At 59.7% G+C, this 21,957-nt stretch overlaps 1 protein-coding gene across 1 annotated transcript in view; it reads right to left on the minus strand.

The window, feature by feature from the left end:
* Positions 1-255: 255 nt before the first annotated feature.
* The window catches only part of APBB1 (amyloid beta precursor protein binding family B member 1), a 36,798-nt gene continuing 15,096 nt past the window's right edge, over positions 256-21,957 (minus strand). Inside the window, exons 3-13 of the mRNA XM_065423664.1 lie at positions 21,518-21,574; positions 18,425-18,510; positions 18,097-18,151; positions 17,267-17,404; positions 16,194-16,321; positions 7,259-7,373; positions 5,569-5,653; positions 4,787-4,870; positions 4,523-4,638; positions 682-970; positions 256-401 (exon numbers count right to left, since the gene is read on the minus strand). Coding sequence (XP_065279736.1) covers positions 256-401; positions 682-970; positions 4,523-4,638; positions 4,787-4,870; positions 5,569-5,653; positions 7,259-7,373; positions 16,194-16,321; positions 17,267-17,404; positions 18,097-18,151; positions 18,425-18,510; positions 21,518-21,574 — 1,299 coding nt within the window. The remainder of the gene's footprint in view (positions 402-681; positions 971-4,522; positions 4,639-4,786; positions 4,871-5,568; positions 5,654-7,258; positions 7,374-16,193; positions 16,322-17,266; positions 17,405-18,096; positions 18,152-18,424; positions 18,511-21,517; positions 21,575-21,957) is intronic.

Below are 21,957 nucleotides of genomic sequence, written 5' to 3' on the forward strand. Positions count from 1 at the left end.
CGGTTGGGCCGTTTATTAACGAGTTCGTACAACACCCACCTCGTGACAGCGGCTCCCGGGGCCGCACCCCTGGCTCCCAGCACGAACCAGCGGGTCACATGCGGGGGGAGGGGCTGAGCCAGGATCCCCCCTCAGGGCCCAGCACAGAGCCGGGACGGGAGGAGGAGGGCAGGAAGCCCAGGCGCTGTGGGGAGAGGCCGGGGGGCCACGTGCAGGGGGGGTCTCACGGCGTCTGCGCCCCGAGGCGTTGGGGCTTCAGGCTGCCCAGCAGGCTGCGGACACCCCTGCGGACGGTGGAGCCCACGCGCCGGGCCATGGAGTCTGCGGGCGGCGCCGGCAAGCAGGAGCTGGGGGCCTGGGGCCGGGCGTCGAGGCACTTCTGATAGCGCAGCTACAGGGAGACGGGGTTACCAGCTGGGAAGAGTGGGGAGCAGCCCCCCCAGAAACACCCCACCCACCCACACCCCTCCCCCCACCACCCGGAGAGAGGGGGGCATGCCCCCTGCAGCCCGTGGGTCCCGGGGTGGGAAGGGCAGGGATGGGGCAGACCCCAGGTGCACGGTCCTGGGGGGGCAGGGCCCAGGTACAGTGCCCCATGAGTCGGGGGCAGGGACGGGGGGCAGGGCCAGGGCGATGGGGGGCTGGTACGGGGGGGCGGGACTCTGGGTTAGGGGCAGGGATGGGGTAATGGGGGGCAGGACCCTGTGGGTTGGGGGACAGAGCGATGGAGGGCAGGGACAGGGCCCCGGGGGGCAGGGACGGGACGATGGGGGGCAGGGGGTCGGGGGCTCACCATGCAGGCGGCCTGCAGGGCCTCGCTGAGCCCGGCGGCATTGGGCTGGCACCAGAGCATGTGGCAGCGGAAGGCGCCCGGGGCGCTGGCCGTGATGAAGGCGAAGGAGCGAATGTCCCGGCCCACGCCCATGAAGGAGAGAAACCGCACCCGGCACTCGCACAGCACGGCCTCCGTCTGGGGGGAGAGCGGGGATCAGGAGCCGGAACCCCCCACGGCTCCCAGAACCCCCCCCCCACGGCACATGTCCCAGGAACTGCCCCCCCATGGCATGGCTCCCGGAACCCCCCCACAACATGGCTCCCGGGAACCCCCCCCCCCCCACGACTCCCGGAACCCCCCCCCATGGCACATGTCCCATAACCCCCCCACACAGCATGGCTCCTGGAGGGGGAGCAGGGGGCCGGAACCTCCCCCACGGCACAGCTCCCGGAAACCCCACACACACACACACTGCACGTGTCCCGGAACCCGCCCCCCTCGGCTCCCAGAACCCCCCCCGGCACATATCCTGGGAACCCCCCACCCCCACGGCATGGCTCCTGGGGGGGGACAGGGGGCCCGAACCCCCCCACGACATGGCTCCCAGAACCCCCCATGGCATGGCTCCTGGGGGGGGAGCGGGGATCAGGAGCCGGAACCCCCCACGGCTCCCAGAACCCCCCCCCACGGCTCCCAGAACCCCCCCCCACGGCACGTGTCCCAGGAACTGCCCCCCCATGGCATGGCTCCCAGAAATCCCCCCCATGACTCCCGGAACCCCCCCACAACACGGCTCCCGGGAACCCCCCCCATGGCACATGTCCCATAACCCCCACACACAGCATGGCTCCTGGGGGGGGAGCAGGGGGCCGGAACCTCCCCCACGGCACAGCTCCCGGAAACCCCCCACACACACACACTGCACGTGTCCCGGAACCCGCCCCCCTCGGCTCCCAGAACCCCCCCCCCGGCACATGTCCTGGGAACCCCCCACCCCCACGGCAGGGCTCCCGGAAGCCCCACCCCCACGGCATGGCTCCTGGGGGGGGGACAGGGGGCCCGAACCCCCCCACGACATGGCTCCCAGAACCCCCCACGGCATGGCTCCTGGGGGGGGAGCAGGGGGTCGGAACCCCCCCACGGCACGGCTCCTGGGGCCAGCAGTGGCACAGCACCAGGGGGTGAGCCGGGAGGCCTGTGCCTGTGAGCCTGGAGCTGGGGCATCTGCACCAGGAGATGGACCCTGCCCCAAACAAGGGGGCCCTGACCCCAGGTTGTGGGGGGCAGGAGTGGCTGAGCGAGACTTCAGGCCCGAGGGAGCAAATGGGTCTGGCATTTGCAAGGGGAGATAAGGGCTGCATGTGCCATGGTGCCCACCCCGTGGTGGGGGGCCTGAGGAGATGGGCCCTGGTGGGAACAGTATGTGCCTCAGTTTCCCCATGTGTTACTCAAGAAGGGATGATTGTCGCAGAGACCCCTAGAGGGCAGGTGGGACTGCTGACAGGCTGCAGAGAACGGCCGACACTCGTAGCCTGGCAGCTACTGGCCGGGCCCCCTCCTCTGCAAGGAGCCGGGGGAGGGGGGGGTTGGTGCAGCCCAGGTGACCAGCTGGACCCGGAAAGGGACAAAGGACGGAGGAGGGCAACGGGTGTGATGGAGGCCGGGCAGCTGGAAGCGAGTCAGTCTCCTGGTTGGGGACTCAGGTCGAGGACCCAGGGCCCTGCCCCTCCCCCCCCCCGATGGACTTTGCCGAAGGTCCCTGATCTCGGTGCTACCAAGCTCTGTTCTACGCTGGGTTCCCGACGATAATAACCCGTCTGTGTCACACGCGGGCGGGGAGTCACGGCTGGCTGCGGTGTGGGGGGCAGGGCCCTTTGGGGGTGAGGCTCGCTGCGGGGAGCTCCCGGGGTGACCAGGGGGCTGAACGCTCCGAGGTCAGGAGGTGCCGAAGCGGAGCAGGGTCCTTGCCCTGGGACAGGTGCCCTGAGGGGAGATGCTGCCCCAGAGCCCTGCTTGGTGTCACTCCGAGCGGGGCCAGAGCCCCCAGTCGGGGACAGGTGTGACACTGCACCCCAAAGCACCCCACATTTCCCGCAGTGGGGTGCAAAGGAGGCCTTGTGCGGTACCATCCTCAGCCTGCAGCCGCTAACCCGGAGTCCCGGCTGGGTGGGAGTTACCCACAGGAAGTCTGTGCGAGGAGCTGCCTCCGAGGGAGCACGGAGACAATGGAGAATGTTTGGCCAATGGGGGCAGAGACTTTCCAGCAACCTGGAGAAGCTATAAAAGATGGGGAGTGACATCATCGCTGGGCTTCCCTCCCCCCAACTCAACCCCCAAGTGACATCATCGCTGGGCTTCCCTCCCCCGCAACTCAACCCCTGAGTGACATCATCGCTGGGCTTCCCTCCCCCCAACTCAACCCCTGAGTGACATCGCTGGGCTTCCCTCCCCCCCAACTCAACCCCCGAGTGACATCATCGCTGGCCTTCCCTCCCCCCAACTCAACCCCCTGAGTGACATCATTGCTGGGCTTCCCTCCCCCCCAACTCAACCCCCGAGTGACATCATCGCTGGGCTTCCCTCCCCCCAACTCAACCCCCGAGTGACATCATCGCTGGGCTTCCCTCCCCCCCAACTCAACCCCCGAGTGACATCATCGCTGGCCTTCCCTCCCCCCAACACAACCCCCGAGTGACATCATCGCTGGGCTTCCCTCCCCCCAACGCAACCCCCGAGTGACATCATCGCTGGGCTTCCCTCCCCCCAACTCAACCCCCGAGTGACATCATCGCTGGGCTTCCCTCCCCCCCAACTCAACCCCCGAGTGACATCATCGCTGGCCTTCCCTCCCCCCAACTCAACCCCCGAGTGACATCATCGCTGGGCTTCCCTCCCCCCAACACAACCCCCGAGTGACATCATCGCTGGGCTTCCCTCCCCCCAACGCAACACCTGGAAGAGCCTCTGGGAGACAAAGGACTTGGCACGGGGACGGGAACCCAGGCTGAAGGGTTTGTGACCCTGCTTGTCTCATCCGTCAGGGTGAGATGTTGCTGATCCAAATTCCAGCTCCCTTGTATGAGTCTTAGATTGTGGTTTTGTTTGATTTCCTAGGTCACCTGCTTTGATCTGTTTATCACCTATAATCACTTCAAATCTCTCCTTCTAGAGTTAATAAACTTCTTTGATGTTTGCTCTTAACCAGTGTGTTTGCAGTGAAGTGTTTGGAAATCTTTGCTCTGGTAACGGGCTGGTGCAGATCTTCCCCACATGGGTCGGGGGGGGCGGGTAATGAGCTTGCACCGTACAGTCCCCTGGGACTCGGGGTTCACACCCCGTAGGGGGCAAGGCTGGGGGGCTGGGACACTGGCTGGGGCCTCTGTTGTTGGTTGATGTGGCTCCGGTAAAGCACACAGGTGACTCAGCTGGATGTGTGGCGCCACCTGCTGTTGTGTTGGGTGATAACAGGGCCCAGAGGGGCTGGCTGTGGGTCACCAGCAGAGCTGGGGGAGGGGCCAACCCAGCTGAATGGTTTGGGGGCACAGCGGTTCCAAGGGGGTCTCACCAGCGCGTGGATGATGCTGAGCGTGGGGGGGAGGGGCGGGGGGGGTCTCACCAGCGCGTGGGTCACGCTGAGCGGGGTGGGGGGGTCTCACCTGCGCGTGGGTCACACTGAGCGGGGGAGGGGTGGGGGGGTCTCACCTGAGTGTGGGTCACGCTGAGCGGGAGAGGGGTGGGAGGTCTCACCTGCGCGTGGGTCACGCTGAGCGTGGCGGGGGCCACGTGGACGTGGCTGGGGGTCCAGTGGTCCCGGCTGGGGGCCGCCAGCGCCGAGTCCAGGGCCGCGTTGATCACGTCCATGCCTGGGAACGGGCCAAGCACAGCGGCCGTCAGGCCCTGCCCTGACCCCCAGGAGCCGTGGGGTGACCCCTGCCCCACTCCCCCCCCGGGCCAGCCCCCAGCCGTTAACCCCTTGTGGACAGGAGCCCCCCAGCCCCCCACGGGCCGTACCCACAGGCCGGGCAACGGGCGCGCTGCCCAGGTAGGACACCTGGAACTTCTGCACCAGCTCCGTCTTGGGGGCCGGGAACTCCACTGCAGAGAGAGATGGGGGTCAGACGGGGGTCAGTCTAGGCTGGCAAAGCCGCACGGCCCCCCCCCAGCACCCCGGCCCCCCAAGCACCCCAGCCCCCCACCCAGCCTGGCCCCACCCTGCCCCCTACTGCCCAGCCCCCCCCAGCACCCCGCCCCCCCGCCCAGCCTGGCCCCACCCTGCCTCCTACTGCCCAGCCCCCCCCAGCATCCCGCCCCCCCCGCCCAGCCTGGCCCCACCCTGCCCCCCACTGCCTGGCACCCCCAGTACCCCACACCCCCCGCCCAGCCTGGCCCCACCCTGCCCCCCACTGCCTAGCACCCCCAGCACCCTGCCCCCCCTGCCCAGCCTGGCCCCACCCTGCCCCCCACTGCCTGGCACCCCCAGCACCCTGGCCCCCCGCCCAGCCTGGCCCCACCCTGCCCCCTACTGCCCTGCCCCCCCCCAGCCTGGCCCCACCCTGCCCCCCACTGCCCGGCCCCCCCAGCACCCTGCCCCCCCGCCCAGCCTGGCCCCACCCTGTCCAGCGCAGTTCTTGTCCGCCTGTCCGGTCGCCCCCCCAGCCCAACGGGCAGGTTTTTTGCCTTCACTCCAGAGGGAGATGCCCCCCCTTAACCCCTCCTCCCAGTTCCCCGTGACCCCGCCTGGCCCAGCACCTGTGCCCCCACCCTGCCGTGAGGCCCCCAGTGCCCCCCGCTACCTTGGAAGGGAATTTCCACCATCTTGGCGGGCTCCAGCGCCAGGCCGGTCACCAGGGCCCGGGTGTTCTGCCGCTGCACCAGCATCTAGGGGAGCCGGGGTCACAGCGTGGCCGGCTGTAGGGGCCCGCCTCCCCCCCCCCCGGCACCGTGCCCGCCCCCCCCGGCACCGCGACCCCCCCCGGCACCGTGTCCGCCCCCCCCGGCACCGCGACCCCCCCGGCACCGTGTCCGCCCCCCCCGGCACCGCGACCCCCCCGGCACCGCGACCCCCCCCGGCATCGTGACCCCCCCCGGCACCGTGTCCGCCCCCCCCCCCGGCACCGCGACCCCCCGGCACCGTGTCCGCCCCCCCCGGCACCGCGACCCCCCCGGCACCGTGTCCGCCCCCCCCCCCCGGCACCGCGACCCCCCGGCACCGTGTCCGGCCCCCCCGGCACCGCGACCCCCCCGGCACCGTGTCCGGACCCCCCCGGCACCGCGACACCCCCCACGGCACTGCGACATCCCCCGGCACCGTGTCCGGCCCCGCGACCCCCCCCAGCACCGTGTCCGGCCCCCCCCGGCACCGCGACCCCCCTGGCACCGTGTCCGGACCTCCCCCCGGCACTGCGACACCCCCCTGGCACCGCGACACCCCCGGCACCGTGTCCGCCCCCCCCCCGGCACCGCGACACTCCCCGGCACCGTGTACGGCCCCCCAAGCACCATGTCCACCCCCCCCCAGCACTGCACCGCACCCGGCCCCCCCCGGCTGGGCGATGGGGGGAGAGGTTCAGGGGGGCCCAGGGAGGTCGGGGGGGTCTCACCTGGGAGCAGACGGCCTGCAGGCTGGTGGCGATGGGGGGCAGGTTCAGGGAGGGTTCGAGGGGGCCCGGGGAGGTCGGGGGGGGGGTCTCACCTGGGAGCAGATGGCCTGCAGGCTGGTGGTGATGGGGGGAAGGTTCAGGGGAGGTTCGGGGGGGCCCGGGGGGGGTCTCACCTGGGAGCAGACGGCCTGCAGGCTGGTGGTGATGGGGGGCAGGTTCAGGGAGGGTTCAAGGGGGCCCGGGGAGGTCGGGGGGAGGTCTCACCTGGGAGCAGACGGCCTGCAGGCTGGTGGCGATGGGGGGGAGGTTCAGGGAGGGTTCGAGGGGGCCCGGGGAGGTCGGGGGGGGGGTCTCACCTGGGAGCAGACGGCCTGCAGGCTGGTGGCGATGGGGGGCAGGTATAGGGAGGGTTCGAGGGGGCCCGGGGAGGTCGGGGGGGGGTCTCACCTGGGAGCAGACGGCCTGCAGGCTGGTGGCGATGGGGGGGAGGTTCAGATGGGGTTCGGGGGGTCCGGGGAGGGTCTCCACCTGGGAGCAGATGGGCTGCAGGCTGGTGGTGATGGGGGGGAGGTTCAGGGGAGGTTCGGGGGGGCCCGGGGGGGGTCTCACCTGGGAGCAGACGGCCTGCAGGCTGGTGGCGATGGGGGGCAGGTTCAGGGAGGGTTCGAGGGGGCCCGGGGAGGTCGGGGGGGGGTCTCACCTGGGAGCAGACGGCCTGCAGGCTGGTGGCGATGGGGGGCAGGTTCAGGGAGGGTTCGAGGGGGCCCGGGGAGGTCGGGGGGGGGTCTCACCTGGGAGCAGACGGCCTGCAGACTGGTGGCGATGGGGGGCAGGTTCAGGGAGGGTTCGAGGGGGCCCGGGGAGGTCGGGGGGGGGGTCTCACCTGGGAGCAGACGGCCTGCAGGCTGGTGGCGATGCCCTTGGCTGGCGTCTCGCACCGGAACACGTGGCATTTCAGCATCTGCGTCAGCGGGTCCCGGGCCACGTACGCAAAGTCCCTGCGGGTGAGACCCCAAGGGTCAGAGCCCCCTGCTGAGCCCTCAGCCTGAGCAGGGGGGTCACGTTCTGGAGGTCATGACCTCTGACCCTGCCTGCCAAACTGAGCCCTGCAGCATCTTCCTACCAACCCATCCAGGGAGGCGGGGGGGATCCAGGGACCCCCCAGCCCTGGGCTCCACGCCGGGCAGATCCCGTCCACCCAGGGGCAGACGAGACAGAGGTGGTGGCTGAGATGTGCAATGAGTCTGGAGCCAGTCCCCCCTTACCAAGGGCCCCCCATGGGGATGGCAGTGGGGTGCAAAGCCCAGCGTCCCCCGGCAGCGGGGTTGACAGAGTCGGGATTTTCCCTTGTTATGTTGTATGTGAGTGTGATGCTCTGTACCTCGGCGGAACCCCCCTGCACTCCCCTGTTCATCCTTGTAAAATGACTGTGTGGTGTCCAATGCAAAGTTTGTCATGTCGGGTGTCGTTGGCAGGCTCATGATGCCCTGAGCATTGCTGTTACAGTGATGTTATAGGCTGTAATTTCATGTCTATAGTTATGAGGCTGGAAATGTGCCCTCATGGCTTAAAACAAGCCCAGGCAAAACTCTCCAAGAGCAGAGGGGCAGTTCACACCTCGTCAGGGCATGTATGGGACAAACCCAGCCCAGCCTCACAGGAACAAAGGACACTGAGCTAGGCAGCAACAAAGGGTCTGTTGGACTCTCCAGGGAGTCACCCCCTTCCCTTGGTCAGTTCTGTTGTCCTTCCCTTACCACCTCCATCTACCAACACCACCACCAAGCAACTGAAGCGCTGATCAAAGGGGAGAGCCTGGCTGAAGGGCAACCAGCCAGCCTGGGGTGAGAAGCATCTACGTTTGTGAGGGCGCTGAAAGTGTTAAGAGCAACTTAGAATGCGTTTTGCTTTTATTTCATTTGACCAAATCTGATTTGTTGCGCTTTGACTTATAATCACTTAAAATCTGTCTTTGTAGTTAATAATTGTGTTTGTTTATTCTACCTGAAGCAGTGCGTTTCGTTTGAAGCGTCTCAGAGACTCCCCTTGGGATAACAAGCCTGGTGCAAATCAATTTCTTTGTTAAATTGACAAACTCATATAAGCTTGTAGTGTCCAGTGGGCATAACTGGACACTGCAAGACGGAGGTTCCTAGGGTTGTGTCTGGGACTGGAGATACTGGCTAGTGTCGTTCGGTTGCACAATTCAGGCAGTAGCTTACACGCCAGAGGCTGTGCGTGAACAGCCCAGGAATGGGGGTTCTCACAGCACAGCAGGGTCAGGCTGGCTCCCAGAGCCGAGGACTGGAGTGACCTAGTGTGACAAACTGGGGATTTTCCCTGTTATGATGTCTATGAGCCTATGGGAGTCTTACTGTTTTGCATGAATGCGGTGTGTGCCTCAGTTTCCCTGTGTGCTGCACCAGTGTCTGGGTGATGGGAATAAGGGGGTGTGACTTTTGTGGGGGTCGCTCCAGCTGCCTGCACGGATGCTATGGCCGCCCCTTCGTAACCTGAGACCCCGGAGGGGGATGTGACCAGGTGACTCTTGGCCGGGAAGCGAGACAAAGGCCGGAGGAGCAACGGGCAGGGCAGGGGCCAGGCAGCTGGAAGCGAGTCAGTCTCGGCTGGCTTGGGGCGCAGGGGGAGGCAGAGCCCTGGCTCTGGGCTCCCCTCCCCCGAAGCTGGACTTGGCTGAAAGTCAGATTTCTGTACCTACAAGCTCTGCCCTACGCTGTGTTCCCGTCAACAAATAAACCTTCGGTGTTCGCGGCTGGCCGAGAGTCATGTCTGACTGTGGAGCTGGGGTGCAGGACCCACTGGCTCCCCCAGGACCCCACCTGTGAGGACTCGCTGTGGGAAGCGCACGGTGGGGCAGGGGAGGCTGAATGCTCCGGGGTCAGACCCAGGGAGGTGAAAGCTGTGGAAGCTTCTTGCCCTGGAGACAGTCTGCTCACAGAGAGGAGGCTCCCCCAGAGTCCTGACTGGCTTCGTAGGGAGCAGTTCCAGAGCATCGCCCGGGGACTCCGTGACAGGGAGGGTGGCATGCGCTGAGCGAGGGAGGGCAGGGCGCGGGGCACAGCAAGTAAACTGCAACTTGAGCATGAACAGAGACTGGCAGAAATTCGATGGCAGGAACTAGATGCTGAGGCAGAAGTAGAAAGACTTCAGCTCCAACTCAAGAGAATAGAGGAACTAGAGGAACTGTATCATCCTGGAAAGCCAGTGCCTCTCAACAGCAAAGATGGGCACAGAATCTGCCCAGTTTGTAACAATGTTGGTATGTTGTGTAACTCTGAGCAGTTGTCTGGGTGTAACCAAATGTACCCCAACACTGCCACCTTTTCTGTAAATGCTGTTACTGTGAGTTCAGTAGAGGGTGACCCCATAACTTGTGCCAGTGCTATGTATGGGAGTGGTAATGGAAAATTCACAGAGAGTGTAAAAGTCAATGGTAAAAGCTGTTTAAGGCAAATTATGGCTTCTAACATCACTCCTGTTAAAGCAGATCTTGTCAAAGAGGAAGATTATTTACCAAATCAGAGTGTGAATGTTGTAGTCCTCTATGAGTTTACTGTACGTGTGCCTTTAGCCAGAATCCGCCTTGAATGGAATGGTGCTAAGCATGAAGTTATAGCTGGGGTAAGTGTAAGCAGAGTCAGGATGAGCTCTACCTTGACATCTGGTGGTGAATTGTGGCGAGTTGTGGAAAAGAACTTCAGGGGCTGATCTTGTTTGCACAGGCACACCCACCCCGCCTAGCATGAGCCCATGGCAGCCCAAAATGGTCACTTTGGCTGCTGTGGGATCCCCAGTTTCTCTGTTATTGGGGCAGGAAGAATAAAGTGTTGTTACCCTGATTATGTGAATCAAGGCCAGTGGAACTGTTTTATGACAGAGGGTCTCACCATCAACTAAGTAGCAGTCACTAGACAAGGGACATGGGTTCCAAAACCCAGTGAATTGAGAGAGGCTGGGGACAGGTATTTGTACTGGATGGCATGGGCTCATTTGGGGGCTTGGAGCATGAATTGCTCCTTTCTCCACTGTTGAATGTCAGAGCTAATTTTGATTCCCTTAGGAGTCTAGTTTCTAGTTACAGGCTGGTGAGCTGAATTCACTTTGGGCCAATGTTGCACCAGCGCTGGGGCTCCCCTACTACAAGCTGAAATCACTGAGTGCTGTGTTAACTAGGGGGGGAGCCTGAAGATTTGTTGTTAAGTGGCTGGGAGAGCGGAGCAGTTTGTGGGATGGTTAGTGTGGCCCACGGGATGAGGAGTGGAGCGGCTGGTGGTGAAGGCTGCAGCAGAACCCCATGGAGAGACGGGGCAGTTGGCCTTGGACCATGTAAGGTGCCCCTTAATACCCCGTGTGCCCCTTTCTTCTCCCCCCCATTTCCACCCAGGCTGGGGTGGGGGGGGTAAGACTCTGCAGATAAACTTTTGAACTCTGGGGCTGCACTGACCAGGGACAGAGACTTTTGGGTGATTCTTGGGTTGCTGGACTCAAGAGACTTTTGGGGTGTTGGACTTTTGGGACTTTGGGGGTGGGTCTTTTGCTCATGGTTTGTGTTATGAATCCTGTTTGGTGTTTTCCCAATTTAATGCTGATGTCGTTTACCTCATGTTATTAAACATTTTCTGCTACACTCAGACTCCGTGCTTGCGAGAGGGGAAGTATTGCCTCCTAGAGGTGCCGGGGGGGTGGGTATGAAATTGTCCCAAGTCACTGGGTGGGAGTTCGAGCCGGTTTTGCATTGTGTTATGGAAATGGAACCCCTAGATACTGAACCCGGCCCTTGCTGCCAACTCAGATGGGCAGAAAGGTTACACAAGGAAGTTATTGCCTAAAGAACTTTTGATTGGGGAAGACGTTAAAGCTTTGTTCAGTCCAGGTAGCCAGAGCCAGTCACAGGACAGGAATGATCTTGAACCTGTGTCTGTTATGGGCAATGATTTGCCTGGGGAGGGTTGGTCTGTGAATGAAGTGTCTGAATGTCGGTCTAACGTCTCAGAAGTGAATCTGGAGTTAGATCATTGGTCAGGACAGTGTTTCTCGGGAGCAGATTAAAGTGGATGGTCGGGTTAAAGCCCTAACTGAGGAAGGAAAGGGTAGATGTTTGATGGGTGATGGATTATGGGCTAGTAGAGCTTGTAAAAGTGAATCTGAAAAGGGTAACTGTGATTTGCTGGCAGTAGCTCAGTGTAGTGAGAAGAGCGGCAGTTTATCTGTGGGGAGTGGCAGTGTGCCTGGTAAGGAAAGGTTGGATAAGTCTAGGCAGCCGTGTGAGCTGATGGCTTTGTCTAGTCAGCAGTTTGGGAAGGCAGGGATAGTGGAAGATGAGTGTCCCTATCCCTTCCCTGTTATCTGTGTGGAGAATTGTGACAGTGAAGGGAATGTGCCTGTGTCTGTCAGGGGTATTGACTTGCCTATGGAGGAAGCTACCTCGGTCTCCAAGCAGTTGTCTGTGAACAGCCCTGTGTGCTGGGACAAGGGAAATGAAATCCCGAGCTGTGTGTCTGGTAAAGAAGAAGATGTCTTCAGCTCTTCTTTGTCTGTGAAGCAGACAGAAGGTGCCTTTCAGCCTGTGATGGTTGAGGGTGATTCAGTTGTCTCAGAGTTGGTTCTGGATTCAACTAAAGCCCAGGAAGGGAATGGTCCTAAGTTTGTGTCTGCTGGGGAGAATGGCACTGTAACTAGGTTGCATCCAGTTAGTGTTTTAGCAAAGTCCCAGAGACCAGACAATTCTGGTGCTTGTGTTTTGCCTGTTGCTATGTGTGGTTGGAAAAGGGTGTAGCAACTCTGTCTGGTCAGGGTAATATCCTAGCCAGGGCACGAGGACAGCAGAAAGGTGATTTAATTGTGTTACCTACTGACAGTTTAACAATTTGTAGCAAGAAGGAAAAAAATCCTGAACTTGTGTGTGGCAAAGGAAAGGAGAATGCTTCTGACCTTTCATCTAATGAGTCTATGGGTTTTCCTGAAAGGGGATTGTGTAGAAATCCACCTGATGGGCCAAAGGTGATCCTGGATGTAAGTAAGACCCAGAAAAAGTCTGTTGCTGCTCAGGAAAGTGTTCCTTTAGAGCAAGCCCTAGGTGAAGAGGGTAAGGGCAGAATTTCTGTGAGGGGTGAATTGCTGCTTAGAGAAGCTCCTAAGGGAAGGAATCCTCGTGGTAATCTGTGCAAGCCGTTTACTGCAACTGAAGGGTATAAAAGTAATTTAATCAGGGAAGTTTCAGTTCCTAACAGCCAGAAATTTTCTGTTGTGAATGGATCCACTGACTGTCCTTTTGAAAGATCCAGTGTGGGTAGCTTTGAGAAGGTCTCAGATGGAGTAAAAGCTGTTAAGGAATTTAAACAGCCCTATGACCAAGTGGCTGTGTGTGGCCAGCTTGTTGGGAAGACAATGGTGTTGGGATAGGACTGTCTCCATGCTAATTCTTTGAGTGAGCAGTCTGTGCTTCAGGGTCTGAGGACAGATTTGGTTACTGGTGTTTCAAAGCAGAACAGTTTTATGGCTGAATGCTTGAGGATGCAGGGGAGAGCAAGCAAACTCTCACTCTCAGACTCTTTGGATTTGTGTGGTATCTCTGTAAGACAGAGTCCAGCCTTGGAATTGGTAGCAGCTAAGAATTTAAAAGCTAGTGTTTGTGTTGATGCAAATTACCTGACTGACTGGGGAAAGAAAGACTTGCTAATAGCTGTTAGCACAGAGAACCCACCCCATCATCAACAGAAATCAAGGTTTGATCCTTCAGGACAAGGAGGGAAGAGAGAACTTAATTTTGCAAAGGGAAGCACAGGGTGACCCTAAAAGGCCCAAACCCCAATGTTATTGAGCCAAAGGTGTGGCATGACAAACATGATTGTAGATGGACACTTGCAATGGATTTGTTGTTATTGCTAATGGTGATTTTTGTAACTAAGGTGTTGCTATTACCAAGAACTGTAAAAATGTACAATGTGCCTAATCTTTTGGAAAATCCCTTGAATATGTTAAAGGGAACACATGAGAACACACTTTATGTTAAAAGGCCTTGTTATACTGATGTTTCACAGTTAGTGCCTGTAAATAGTATTGGACCTTTTCAGAGGGGAAAAGACATTCCAGACCTAATGTGCTGTATAAAAAGGGAAACTGAGGCACACTACCATATTGCTTTCATGGCTAAATGCCAAGATTCCTGTACTATGAAAAACACCAATATCTACATTAACTTAATGTTAATTGGGTTCCAAACATTTGCCAGAGTTTGTATGGATAAAGTAGCTGTTTTGTTTAGCTCATGGCAAGATCACGTAAGACATACAGGAACCATGCTGCAAAAGCAGATCCAATCCACTATTGTTCTAACTAAGTTTTACCTTGAGTTTGTAAAGAGATTCAATCATGTTGTTGAACATGACTTTGATAAACCATTTCTGTTATACACTGGTACGGCTTCAAACCCAATACTAGCTGTAGTGAGAGAGAACCCAGGATGGGGAGCTCTTAGGATGCAGTCAGTGATGTTTGTGTCATCCCATCCTGCATCAATTTTGCGTTGGGGGTGTGACGTTACTGACATGAACTGGGACCATATAGATCACTGTTGCAACCACTGTTGTATATTTGCAGCAAATCTTGTACAAAGGTTGTCGAGTGAGGTATCTATGGAAAGGTTGTGGTTTGCTGGTTATGATGATGCTGTCTGTGTGCGTGTATCATGTTTGTAGTTGAAGTTATGAATATTGGCTCTGTACTTGTATCTCAATGTGTTTGATGCTAAGTAGCCTCAGGGAAGCATTTGGTCAGTTTCTGGAGAAGGGGCTATTCTCAGTAAGTGCCCAGTCAAGAAACACTGAACTTACAATGGACTTTGAGGTTATGGTTTGCTGGGTATAATTATGCTGTCTATATGTGTGTATCAATTTTGTAGTTGAAGTTATGAATATTGGCTCTAAACGGTCTGTATTTCAAACTTATGCTATGCGTCTGGGTGACATCCCAGACAAGTTGGTGTTAGCTCTGCCTAGCCTGCTTGATGGCCCATTAAGGACCATCAGCTATACAATGGACCCATTGAGAGAAGGCAGATACGCCTTGTAACTCAGCAAAGTATGCAGGGACTTGCCCATGTGACTCCAGGCTCCATTTTGCTGTAATTTTCCACAGTAAGGACAAAGAGGTGTTCTTACACCTGGAAAAGACTATAAAAGGCTGATGCCTCATCTCCATCTTGTCTTCAATCCTGCTTCTTACCTCTGGAGGGAGTTTGCTACAAACTGAAGCTCTGAACAAAGGACTGAATGACCCATCCCAGCTGGGGACGTTCCAGAGACTTGATTTGAACCTGCAGTTTATTCCATCACTGCTACAAGCCTGAACCAAGAACTTTGCCATTACTGTATGTAATTGATTCCATTTAACCAATTCTAGCTCTCATCTATATCTTTTTCCTTTTATGAATAAACCTTTAGATTTTAGATTCTGAAGGATTGGCAACAGCGTGATTTGTGGGTAAGATCTGATTTGTATATTGACCTGGTGTGACGTTATTGACATAAACTGGGACCATATAGATCATTGTTGCAACCAAGGTCCTGTAGTGGCACCCAAATCTTGTATAAAGGGGGTCAAATGGGGTGTCTAAGACAAGGTTATGGTTTGCTGGTTATGATTATGCTGTCTATATGTGTGTATCAGTGATGTAGTTGAAGTTATGAATATTGGCTCTATACTGTCTGTATTGCAAACTTATGCTATGCTTCTGGGTGACATCCCAGACAAGCTGGGATTAGCTCTGCCTAGCCTGCTTGATGGCCCATTAAGGACCATCAGCTATACAATGGACCCATTGAGAGAAGGCCAATATGCCTTCAGACTCAGCAAAGTATGCAGGGACTGGCCCATGTGACTCCAGGCTCCATTTTGCTGTAATTTTCCACAGTGAGAACAAAGAGGTGTCCTTGCACCTGGAAAAGACTATATAAGGCTGATGCCTCATCTCCAACTTGTCTTCAATCCTGCTTCATACCTCTGGAGGAACTTTGCTACAAGCTGAAGCTCTGAACAAAGGACTGAGGACCCATCCCAGTGGGGGTGTATTCCAGAGACTTGATTTGAACCTGCAGTTTATTCTATCGCTGCTGCAAGCCTGAACCAAGAACTTGGCCATTACTGTATGTAACTGATTCCATTTAACCAATTCTAGCTCTCGTCTCTATCTTTTTCCTTTTATGAATAAACCTTTAGATTTTAGATTCTAAAGGATTGGCAACAGCGTGATTTGTGGGTAAGATCTGATTTATGTATTGACCTGGGTCTGGGGCTTGGTCCTTTGGGATCGGGAGAACCTTTTTTCTGTTACTGGGGTATTGGTTTTCATAACCATTTGTCCCCATAACGAGTGGCCCTGGTGGTGATACTGGGAAACTGGAGTGTCTGAGGGAATTGCTTGTGTGACTTGTGGTTAGCCAGGGGGGTGAGACCGACGTCCTCTCTGGTCTGTCTGGTTTGGTGCCTGGGTGTGCAAAGGACCCCAGCCTGGGGCTGACTGCCCTGCTCTGAGCGATTGGTCCTGCATTGGCACGCTCAGTTGGGTCCCGCCAGAGGCAGCGTTGTTGCACACGGGGGCTGACAGGGGCCAGGGCACACAGGGGACGGTACCGTACAACTCCGTGTCCCGGAGCGTTAGGGTGGCTGGGCAAGGGGGCCCCCAAGCTGGACCCTGCCCTGCCTACAGCCCCAGGCCCCCCAGGGCCCTGCAGCGCTCCCTTGTGGTGGTCCCTGCGCCGCGCCCTGCAGGGCTCATCCAGCTCCCCAGAGCCCCCTACCTGCCGTCGTCCCGGCCCACGCCCCACACGCGGATGCTGGCCACGGGCTGGGCGTGCAGCGGCGTCCGCTCGACCGGCTCCACCAGCCGCAGCGTCTCGCGGTCCAGGAGCAGCAGCATGGCCCGGCCCTGGGGGGAGAGCGGGGTCAGCGGGGGGCAGGGTGGGGGAGGGACTCAGAGCATGGGGTGAGAGGTCAGGCCTGGGGCAGAGCAGCAGTGGTGGGTTGTGGGGGGGGGGGCTGGCTGGGGATTAGTTCCGTGGGGACCCCATTCCCTGCAGCTCACAGCCCAGCCCGCAGCCCCAGGGACCGGCCCAGCCCCCCCCCCCCCCCCCGGCTGCCCCGCTCACCTGGCCCCAGCCCCCCGGCTGCCCCGTCCCTCCCCCCAGCTGCGCCGCTCACCTGGCCTCAGCCCCCCGGCTGCCCCGCCCCCCGCGCCGGCTGCCCCACTCACCTGGCCTCAGCCCCCCGGCTGCCCCGCCCCCCGCGCCGGCTGCCCCACTCACCTGGCCCCAGCCCCCCCGGCTGCCCCGCCTCTCCCCGCCGGCTGCCCCGCTCACCTGGCCCCAGCCCCCCGGCTGCCCCGCCCCTCCCCCCGGCTGCCCCGCTCACCTGGCCCCAGCCCCCCGGCTGCCCCGCCCCTCCCCCCGGCTGCCCCGCTCACCTGGCCCCAGCCCCCCGGCTGCCCCACCCCTCCCCCCGGCTGCCCCGCTCACCTGGCCCCAGCCCCCCGGCTGCCCCGCCCCTCCCCCCTGGCTGCCCCGCTCACCTGGCCCCAGCCCCCCGGCTGCCCCGCCCCTCCCCCCGGCTGCCCCGCTCACCTGGCCCCAGCCCCCCGGCTGTCCCGCCCCACCCCCGGCTGCCCTGCTCACCTGGCCCCAGCCCCCCGGCTGTCCCGCCCCTCCCCCCGGCTGCCCCGCTCACCTGGCCCCAGCCCCCCGGCTGCCCCGCCCCACCCCCGGCAGCCCCGCTCACCTGGCCCCAGCCCCCCGGCTGCCCCGCCCCCCCCCGGCAGCCCCGCTCACCTGGCCCCAGCCCCCCGGCTGCCCCGCCCCCCCCCGGCTGCCCCGCTCACCTGGTCCCAGCCCCCCGGTGGGGGGGCCCCGCGGCCGGCCAGCTGGCGGATGCAGGAGTTCACGGCCGCACTGCTCTTGCCTGGCGCCAGCTCCTCCTCGCTCATCTCCACCCAGCCCAGCGACCGCACCGGGAAGCTCTGGGAAAGGGGACACACCATGGGGCTGCTGCCAGCCCCCCCGAAAAGCCCCTCCAGGCACAGCCCCCCCACCAGCCCCCCCTGCCAGCCCCACTGCCTGGCACAGCTCCCCCCCTGCCTGGCACAATCCACCCCAGACACAGCCCCCCCCATCACCCCGCCAGCCCCACCTCTTGGCAGAGCCCCACCACCTGTCCGTCCCCGTCTCCCCCCTCTCCCCCCAGCAGAGTCACCACTGCCAGCCACTGGAGGGCCCAGGGGTCTGACCGGGGGTGAATGATACCAGGCTAAATGGGCGCACTTGCTGTACTTAGCTGGCAGCTCTTCCCAGCACCATGACGACAGTGACCCGGCAGCCCCTGCTGTCCTGGCGCCATGACGACAGTAACTGTGCTGCCCCGGCGCCATGACGACAGTAACCCGGCAGCCCTGCTGCCCTGGCGCCATGACGACAGTGACCTGGCAGCCCTGCTGCCCCGGCGCCATGACAACAGTGACCCTGCTGCCCCGGTGCCATGACGACAGTAACCCGGCAGCCCCTGCTGCCCCGGCGCCATGACGACAGTGACCCTGCTGTCCCGGCGTCATGATGACAGTAACCCGGCAGCCCCTGCTGCCCCGGCGCCATGACGACAGTAACCTGGCAGCCCTGCTGACCCGGCGCCATGACGACAGTAACCTGGCAGCCGTACCTTGGAGCCCAGGGGCGAGCCCAGATGCAGCGTCTGTTCCTCGGCTTTCGGCGCACTGAGGAAGAGCAAGAGAGGCTGGTGACGCCCTGGGCACTGCCTGGCGCCTGGCCCCCCGCACCCTATGGGAAGGGCCCCTGGGCTGATCCCTGTCACCCCCAGCCCGGGGTCCTGCCCCACTGTCACAGGGCAAAGCCTCACAAAGGGGATCCTGTAGGGATGCCCCACGTCGAGTCCTGGCTCCCAGCCCCACTGGCTCCGTGCACAGCATGGCAGGTTGGGGCCCCGGCCCCACGCCCGAGCCTGGCCCCGGCAGCCCTGCCCTACTCACCTGAGGCTCAGCTCTCCCAGGTGCAGGGTGGGCTGCTCCAAGTCCTGCTGCCCCGGCTCCGGGGTCCCCTCCTCCGACGGGACGTCCTGGGCGAGGGACAGAGAGTCACAGCATGTCGGGCTGGTGTGACGTTATTGACACAAACTGGGACCGTATAGATCATTGTTGCAACCAAGGTCCTGTAGTGGCCCCAAATCTTGTACAAAGGGGGTCAAATAAGGTGTCTAAGACACGGTTATGGTTTGCTGGTTATGATTACTGTCTATATTTTTGTATTTAAAGTTATAAGTATTGGCTCTAGACTGTCTGTAGCTCAAACTTGTGCTGTGCTTCTGGGTGACACCCCAGACAAGTTGGCGTCAGCTCTGCCTAGCCTGCTGGATGGCCCATTAAGGACCATCAGCTATTGTGAGGTAGGGAGTGGGGAGTGTTGGCCTGGGGATGTTTGTGGGAGTTGCACTAGTTAACTGTCTGCATTAATACTGATGGGGATGGGATATCAGGGGTGACCTCGCATATAACCTGAGCCCAGGAGGGGTTTGGGGCCAGGTGACACCTTCTGCCTGGGAAACTGGACAAAGACTGGAGAAGGAGTGGGGGGGGGGGGTGGCTGGGGGAGATGGCTGGAGGGGGTTTCAGTTTGGAGCTGGCTGGGGAGATGGGGGGAGGCCCAGCACTGGGGTCTGGGCTCCCTGCCCCCCAAGATGGACCTGACTGAGGGGTCCTGTTCTCTATACCTACAAGATCTGTCTTGGACTGTGTTCCTGTCATCTAAATAAACCTTCTGTGTTACTGGCTAGCTGAGAGTCCCAGTGAATCGCAGGAAGTGGGGGTGCAGGGCCCTGACCCCCCCACACTCCGTGACAGGGGGTGACTCCTGTACTGGGCCGGGCCCCCGGGCCCTGCAGCTCACAGGGGAAGCCCACAGCCTCCGAGGCTGGGCCTTTGGCACCAGCGACCCATCTCTGTCCGGGGCTCCCTGCTGCGAATCCGGCCCGGCCAGGCCCCGGCGTGGAGCTGGTCCGTCCCCGTCAGGGCGCGATGCTGCCCGGGACGCTAGCAGGTCCCCACTGAGCAGTCACCTGGCTACTGGCGGCCAGGCCGTGGCTGGCTGGGGGGGCAGGGCTAAGCCATGAGACATCAGACCAAGCCAGCGACAGGAGCTGGCCCAAGCTCTGCTCTCCTTTCCCCTCGCTCCCCGGACCCACTTCCTGCCCTGCCAGGGCACCCTGCTGTTACGGGGATTGTTCGGGGCTTTGTCTTTCTGATCCTCTGCCGATCTGAGCTGGTTTTGCTCTTGTCCTTCCACCCAGACGGGGGACCCCCCCACGCCGCTCACTGGGTGCCGGGAAACAAGCCATTTACAACACACACTTTGCTTCTCTACAGAGGAAAAAGGACAGTAAACTATCTAAACTCCTACATGCCACAGGGGCCAGCCACAACAGCGGTTCCCTTAACCCACCCAACAACACCACATTCTACAGCCACTACCCTCCGATCCCACTGCGGGTACCAAAAGAAACTGCACCGTCTGCTCAAGAAACTCCCTGCTACGGCACAGGAACAAATGTACACCGACACACCCCTAGAGCCCCGACCAGGGGTATTCTATCTGCTACCCAAGATCCATAAACCTGGAAACCCTGGACGCCCCATCATCTCGGGCATTGGCACCCTGACAGCAGGATTGTCTGGCTATGTGGACTCTCTCCTCAGACCCTACGCTACCAGCACTCCCAGCTATCTTCAAGACACCACTGACTTCCTGAGGAAACTACAATCCATTGGTGATCTTCCAGAAAACACCATCCTGGCCACTATGGACGTAGAAGCTCTCTACACCAATATTCCACACAAAGATGGACTACAAGCCGTCAGGAACAGTATCCCCGATAATGTCACGGCAAATCTGGTGGCTGAACTTTGTGACTTTGTCCTCACCCACAACTATTTCACATTTGGGGACAATTTATACCTTCAAGTCAGCGGCACTGCTATGGGTACCCGCATGGCCCCACAGTATGCCAACATTTTTATGGCTGACTTAGAACAACGCTTCCTCAGCTCTCGTCCCCTAACGCCCCTACTCTACTTGCGCTACATTGATGACATCTTCATCATCTGGACCCATGGGAAGCAGGCCCTTGCGGAATTCCACCAGGATTTCAACAGCTTCCACCCCACCATCAACCTCAGCCTGGACCAGTCCACACAAGAGATCCACTTCCTGGACACTACAGTGCAAATAAGCGATGGTCACATAAACACCACCCTATAAATCTGACAAATCTGACATCAGGAATTATAACATTCAAAAACCAGTAGAACACTTCAATCTCCCTGGCCACTCAATAACAGACTTAAAAGTGGCCATTCTTCAACAAAAAAACTTCAAAAACAGACTCCAGTGAGAAACTGCAGAACTGGAATTAATTTGCAAACTGGACACCATCAAATTAGGCCTGAATAAAGACTGGGAGTGGATGGGTCATTACACAAACTAAAAACTATTTCCCCATGCTAATTTTCCCCCTACTATGACTCACACCTTCTTGTTAATGGTTGGAAATGGGCCATCCTAATCATCACTACAAAAGCCTTTTTTTTCCTGCTGATAAAAGCCCACCTTAATTGATTACTCTCATTACAGTTGGTATGGCAACCCCCATTTTTTCATGTTCTCTGTGTATATATCTCTTCCTACTGTATTTTCCACTCCATGCATCTGATGAAGTGGGTTCTAGCCCACAAAAGCTTATGCCCAAATAAATGGGTTAGTCTCTAAGGTGCCACAAGGTCTCCTCGTTGTTTTTGCTGATACAGACTAACACGGCTACCCCGCTGAAACCTGTATTACAGAACGTCCCCCGAGACACAGGCCTGGCCTCTGTGCCCCAGACAGGACGTGGTGCCCAGCACACCCCACAGCGACCCCGCCTGAGCTTTGCTGCCGTTCTCCAGCTGCTGGCTGGGTGGTGAGTGCCCCCATTCCTGCATGGCCTGGGGGTGCCCCCTTCTGCCTCCTCCACCTGCCCTGCCCGACCTGGACACCCCCTGGTACCGGCCCCCACCACGCAGCGCCGCACTCACCTTCCAGCCCTCGGCATCTGCCAAGCGCTCGGCCTCCACAAAGCCCGTCCAGGTGAGCTGCAGAGGGCGGGACAGAAACCAGCCAGTGGGGGTCAGTGGCCTTCTGACGAAGTGGGACTGTTCTTAATGTTTCCTCTGAATACTGTGTGGGTGCCTCAGTTTCCCCTATGCATGTCTTAAGTCTCTAGGTGGTGGGATAAGGGGGTGTGATTGTTGCAGAGCCCTAGGAGACCAGTGTGATGGTGTCTGCACAGAGACGGGCCGACACCCTGCCTTCTGGCAACTGATGGCCTGGGCCCCTCCCCTGCAAAGGTGCCAACTGAACGTGTTGGAGAACAAAGAGATCAGGTGACCTCCTGGCCCGGGAAAGAGACAAAGGCCAGAGGAGGGGCTGGAGAGTTTCAGTTTGGAGCTGGCTGGGGAAAGAGAGGGAGGCCCAG

Source organism: Emys orbicularis, chromosome 1 (genome assembly GCF_028017835.1).
Source record: "Emys orbicularis isolate rEmyOrb1 chromosome 1, rEmyOrb1.hap1, whole genome shotgun sequence".
Classification (NCBI taxonomy): Eukaryota; Metazoa; Chordata; order Testudines; family Emydidae; genus Emys; species Emys orbicularis.